The sequence below is a fragment of the Quercus robur genome, chromosome 5, assembly GCF_932294415.1.
Source record: "Quercus robur chromosome 5, dhQueRobu3.1, whole genome shotgun sequence".
Lineage (NCBI taxonomy): Eukaryota > Viridiplantae > Streptophyta > Magnoliopsida > Fagales > Fagaceae > Quercus > Quercus robur.
Window position 1 is genome coordinate 87,333,498 of NC_065538.1, and position 5,741 is coordinate 87,339,238.

The following is a 5,741-nucleotide window of genomic DNA, read 5'->3' on the forward strand; positions in this document are numbered from 1 at the left end:
ACCTCCTATCGACTTGGAAGAGCAAAGCGTCTTCCAACTGACCTAGTGAATTTTCCTAGCACTGTCTGAGCACCCCCACCAAAATTTCCGAATCATCGCCTCAATATCTTTGAGAAGACCCACAGGTAAGCAAAACACACTCATGGAATATGTTAGGATTGATTGTACCACGGCCTTTATCATCACTTCTTTTCCTGCTTGAGATAACAACTTCTCCTTCCACCCTTGCATTTTGACCCAAATACGCTCCTTAATTTTAGTGAAACAAGCTTTTTTTTGGCGACCCACAAACGAAGGAAGCCCCAAATATTTCTCGTAATCTCTTATGACCGGAACACCCAACAGCACTCTTAAAGTCTCCTTTACCTCCTCAGAAGTGTTTCGACTAAAAAAAGCTGTAGTTTTCTCAGTGTTCACCTTTTGCCCAGAAGTCGGTTCATACCATGAGAGGATTTGAAGAAGTTTGCCACACTCTAAGGGGTTAGCTCTACAAAAAAGTAGGCAGTCATCAGCAAAAAACAAGTGAGTAATTCTTGGGCCAGCTCTACACAAAGAATACCCTCTAATATCCCCATCAATGGCTGCCTTTGACAATAAAGCATGAAGCCCCTCTGCACAAAAAAGAAACAGGAAAGGAGATAAAGAATTCCCTTGGCGAAGACCTCGAGAGGGTGTAATCAAACCCTGAGGCTCTCCATTGATCAAAACTGAGTATGTGACCGTGGTGATGCATTCCATAATCATCTTCACCCAGGACTCCTGAAAACCCATCTTCAATAGAATTTTCTCCAGAAAAAGCCACTCCACCCTATCATAGGCTTTACTAATGTCAAGCTTTAGAGCCATATATCCTTCCTTCCCTGAACATTGGGTCTTCATATGATGCAACGACTCAAAAGCAATCAAAATATTATCTGTAATCAAGCGATCCGCAATGAAAGCACTTTGGGCCTCAGAGATAATAGAATTGAGAATAGGCTTCAACCTATTAACTATGACTTTGCTGAGAATGTTATAAATAACATTGCAAAGACTAATAGGTCTAAATTCAAACACTAATTCAGGATTGTTAACTTTAGGAATAAGGGTGATAAAAGTGTGATTAATAGATTTCAACAAAGTACCCAAATTAAGGCATGAAAGGACAGCATCTGATACCTCCACACCAATACTCGCCCAAAAGGATTGATAAAAGATAGGGGGCATCCCATCAGGGCCAGGAGCAGTCATAGGAGCCATGCTTTTGATAGCCAAGTCCACCTCCTCCCTAGTATAGGCCTTAGTTAACTCGACATTCATAGAAGAATCCACCACCGGTTGTACCCCATCCATGACTCTCTCAATATCATCCGGCATAGAAGAGGTAAATAACCTAGAATAGAATTCGACAAAAGTATCAAACACAACATTTTCATCTGTAACCCACTCACCATTAGGATTCCGAATTCCTTTGATGAAGTTTTTTCATTTCCGCTGAGTAGCAACACCATGAAAATACCCTGTATTCCTGTCCCCATTTATTAGCCATTGAATACGTGATCTTTGAGCCCACATATGATTTTCCTTGTCCAACAGTACATTCAAGTCTCGCCTCAATTCAACCACTGAATCATGAGAACCCCCATTGGCCAACTCTTCCTCCGCTTTCCAAAGAAGCTCCTTTTTTTGCACTATCTGCTTCTTAACACTACCAAAATGGTCTTTGCTCCATGCCTTCAACATCTTCTTGCACTTCTTAAGTTTTGTAGAAACCCAAAACATTGGTTGACCCCTAGGTTGAGATTCCCAAGCCCTAAGAACCGTGTCACTACAACCTCTATCAGCCAACCACATCTCCTCGAACCTAAAGGGCTTTCGCTTCCATCTTTGAGATTCACCATTCGGGTCCAAAATCAACAATAATGGCCTGTAATCCAACTCTACATAGTGCAAGTGTCGAATGGTAGCTGTAGGAAATTTCTCCAGCCAGTCATGATTTGCCACCCCTCTATCCAATCTCTCCCAAATGATGTGTCCATGTCTATTGCCATTCCAGGTAAATTCCGGATCAGTGAAACCTAAATCAACAAATCCACAAACATCCAAAGTATCCCTGAACGCCTGCATTTGACAATGAGGTCGAATCCTACCACCTCCCTTTTCCTCTGTAAATAGAATCTCGTTAAAGTCTCCCATGCAAAGCCACGGTAAATGAGGCTTCGAATTGAGCAAACGCATCATAGCCCATGCATCTTCTCTATCCTGAGCATCTGGAGCACCATAGAATCCCGTAAACCTCCAAGCATCAGCTGAACCACCATGAACTTTAGCATCAATATGAAAACGAGAGAAACTGTCAACCCAAACTGTAACACCATGTTTCCACAAAAGAGCTAAACCACCACCCACATCCTGTTTCGGGACAACAAACAACCCTGCATATTTAATGTTACATCGGATTTTTTCTAGTTGATCCTTTTTTGACCAAGTCTCTGACAAGAACACAACTAGGGGATCTTTTGCTTGAATTAACTCTTTAAGCTCTATCCTTGCACGCCAGTTCCCAAGCCCGTGGCAATTCCAAGCTAGGCAACTCATTGCTCTCAGTGGGGCTGAACCACAGCCTCCACCGCTTCATTGCTTTTTGCGCTAGCACAGCGTTTTTTCAAGGGAACCACATCCTCGTCATCCTCCAATATTTCCTGCACTCTCCTTTTTGACTGACCGAGAATAGGTTCTGCTTGGGTATTCTCCCTAATCCTAAGCAGTCGTTTCCATCCTCGTGTAATACTCCTGGGGGCTTCACTGTCCTCTTCAGTTTCCTGCAAATTAATTGGGTCAGCCCCATCAGATAAGTTAGTGTGGTCCGTGGTGGTCAATGTGGAATGACCAACTGACTTAGGAGAGTCAAACTTTGTCAAGTCAGCATCTATTTCCTTAAGCTTTTCCTGGAACTGTTCACTATAAGCTGAAACTTGCCCCATCAACGGCCCAAAACTGGTGTTCGGCGGTTCCTTAGCACCCTCCCCAAACTGACCCTTGACACCAACAGCTTCTGAGTCTAACCTAGAAAGATCATCCTCATCTCTTAATACCCCTGAGTTGCCGCAAACCTACACTTTAGACATGTCCATGGGTTCCTCGACATCCCTACTAGCCGGAATCTCCTTAGCTTCATCCGTTCCATCCCCACTCCCTTTAACTCGGACAACAGAGCACCGTTTTGCTGTGATAGGTGGCGCTCTCAACCAGCCACCAATTTGCTGGTCTTGCTCAGTAAGTGTCCCTCTGCTTCGAACCCACAAATCACAGTCTTTGTCGCTGTGCGATAAAAGACTGCACCAATAACAAAGGTTAGGCAATCGCTTGTATTTATATCTGATCCAGCCGACCTTCCCATCGTCACCACAGACTCTCCTCCCCCGGCAAAGCGGTTTCGACGTATCCACCAGGACCCTGATACGCATGAAACTGCTACCATCTTGAGTACCCCATTCCTTCAGACCTTCTTGAACTATTCCAATATTACTACCAATATCACAAGCAGCGTTAGGATTCATATCACCAAGTGGCCAATCGTGAATCTGAACCCAGAATAAAGTTTTGTTGAAAACAAGTTCTTTAACCGGCACGTTCTTGTTCATCTTTTGGAGAGAAACCAGGTATTTATTGTAGCTCCACGGCTCTCCCAAAAGGACTCTATCAGCATTTGACTCCAAACAAAAAGAACAATGTGGTTACCCATGTCTTTCACCTCAAAACTCCGTTTAGTGCGCCAAAGGGGCTTGAATGTCCGGGCTATAGCTTCCATGTTAAGCATCCTATATGTGAAAAACTTGGCTGCCAAAACCCTACCTCCATACTGTTCCATAGTGCTAGACCTATATAGATTTCCTTCGCCTTCAGATAGGGATAGTTTCTCCCACATCACTGAAAGATTCTCCATGACTTAAACCCTAACTAATCTACCGTAACCTCCCACACGCTGCAAGCAACGAAGAGAACGAAATAGCTTGCTCGAAGCAAGCACTACCTTCTACTGACGCAACTAGGGTTTGGAAGCCGCCCTCTAGGTCAGAGAAACCAAAAAAAAAAAAAAATTTAAAAATTAGTGGACCTATGATGGTGCTTAGAAAGCACCGCTACAGGGAATTATAAAATTTATAAAAAAATAAAAAATAAATTAAAAAAAAAAGACCATCTATTACGACGGTTAGAAAGTGCCATAATAAGTACTTCCTGAAATTTTAAAAAAAAAAATTCATGGATGATTATGGCGCTTGAAAGCACTACAATAGGAGTTGTTCTGACTTAGACCTATTACAATGCTTAGAAAGCACCACAATAGGTCCTTACCAAAAAAAAAAAAAAAAAAAAAAATATCTGATTTAAAAACATAACTTCAGCTCTCTGTCTCTCTCTCTCCCTTGAACTCCCACCCCTCACTATCGATCTAGCCCTCACCACCACTAATCCTCCTCACCATGCCACCCCCGAGCCTCCATCCTTCGGTCTGTCTAGTGTCACCTCCCATGTACCTTTCTTACTGCCCCTCATTGCCAATGTTGACAAGCTCCAACCACCCCTCCTCATTGACGGCGCGGTAGAACCCAATCGCTCCTCCTTGCCGATGACCCATATCTCCTCCATACTCATTTCACCTAAATCCCTTGTTTATTGATGTATGTGCCATGTCAGTTTACATATTTATGGTCTGCAAATAAGTGGAAATGTCTCACATTTCCTAAGTGTGTATTTTATTATGTATTTATGTATTACATGGCTAGGCCACTCCTATTACTAAGTATAAGCTTTTGCATTAAATGTTCTACCGATAATAATGCAAGTGAAAATTTCTGTGGAAGTGTGATAAAATATATGAATGAAGAAGAAAATTATGGTGAAGAATATGTGATAAAGAGAAAAAGAACGAAGTTACTGAATAATCTTAGAGGTCAATGTCTATATATAGTAGAAAGCCTTTATCATCTACATCAATCTTAATACTCGAGATCGACTATAAAAAAAAAAAAACTCAGTTTAAATCTTCAATTTGGATCCTCAATTTTATGATTTATTGATCAATTGAAAGAACATAAGAATCCCTACATCATGCCCTAAACCCAAGGGTAGAGCTAGGGGGGGGGGGGGCGGCCATGGCCCTGTTGACTTTTCAAAAATCTCATTTATAATACTGATAAAATGGAAATAATTGATAAAATTTATGGAAAATTAAGTTACCCCCCCCCCCCCCCAAAACTTAATACATGGTCCTATAATCTTTCCAAATCCAAGCACAACAACAGAAGAGATCACCAAGCTCTTGACATCAATCTTGATCTTGATAACCCTAAGTATGTATGAAGGTAAACACCTCTAGATCTCACAAGAGATTCACATACACAGCATGTCAACAACAACTAAAACGTGGCTAGGGTTTTTCCTTTTATACTAGAAGCAAAACATAAAACCTTACACGTCATATGGGCTTGGGCTTAGTTGGAAATTTTGCAGAAAAAACAATATGCACTAGCTTCAATCGATCGAGACTAATTTTCGATCGATTAAGCCTTGCAGATTTACACAATAAATCCTGCAGTACACTCGATTCCAACTTTACAAATAAACACACTTTGAATAGCCTAAATCTAGACTTTAAGTTTTGATCATGGTTTGCCAATATTGCACATTGAAGTTCTAATACATTTAGATTCTAAAGTCTTAGAACTTAACAAACTCCCCCTTTGGCAATCTGAGACAAA

At 41.5% G+C, this 5,741-nt stretch overlaps 1 protein-coding gene across 1 annotated transcript; it reads right to left on the reverse strand.

Annotated features, from left to right (window-relative positions):
• Positions 1-1,464: 1,464 nt before the first annotated feature.
• LOC126728907 (uncharacterized) lies at positions 1,465-2,577 on the reverse strand. Its single transcript, XM_050434658.1, has one exon. The coding sequence runs from the start codon at positions 2,575-2,577 to the stop codon at positions 1,465-1,467; it is 1,113 nt and encodes a 370-aa protein (XP_050290615.1).
• Positions 2,578-5,741: the final 3,164 nt, after the last annotated feature.

Excerpts from the sequence above, each read along its gene's own strand:
- LOC126728907 (XM_050434658.1), bottom strand. The coding sequence starts at position 2,577 with ATGAGTTGCCTAGCTTGGAATTGCCACGGGCTTGGGAACTGGCGTGCA.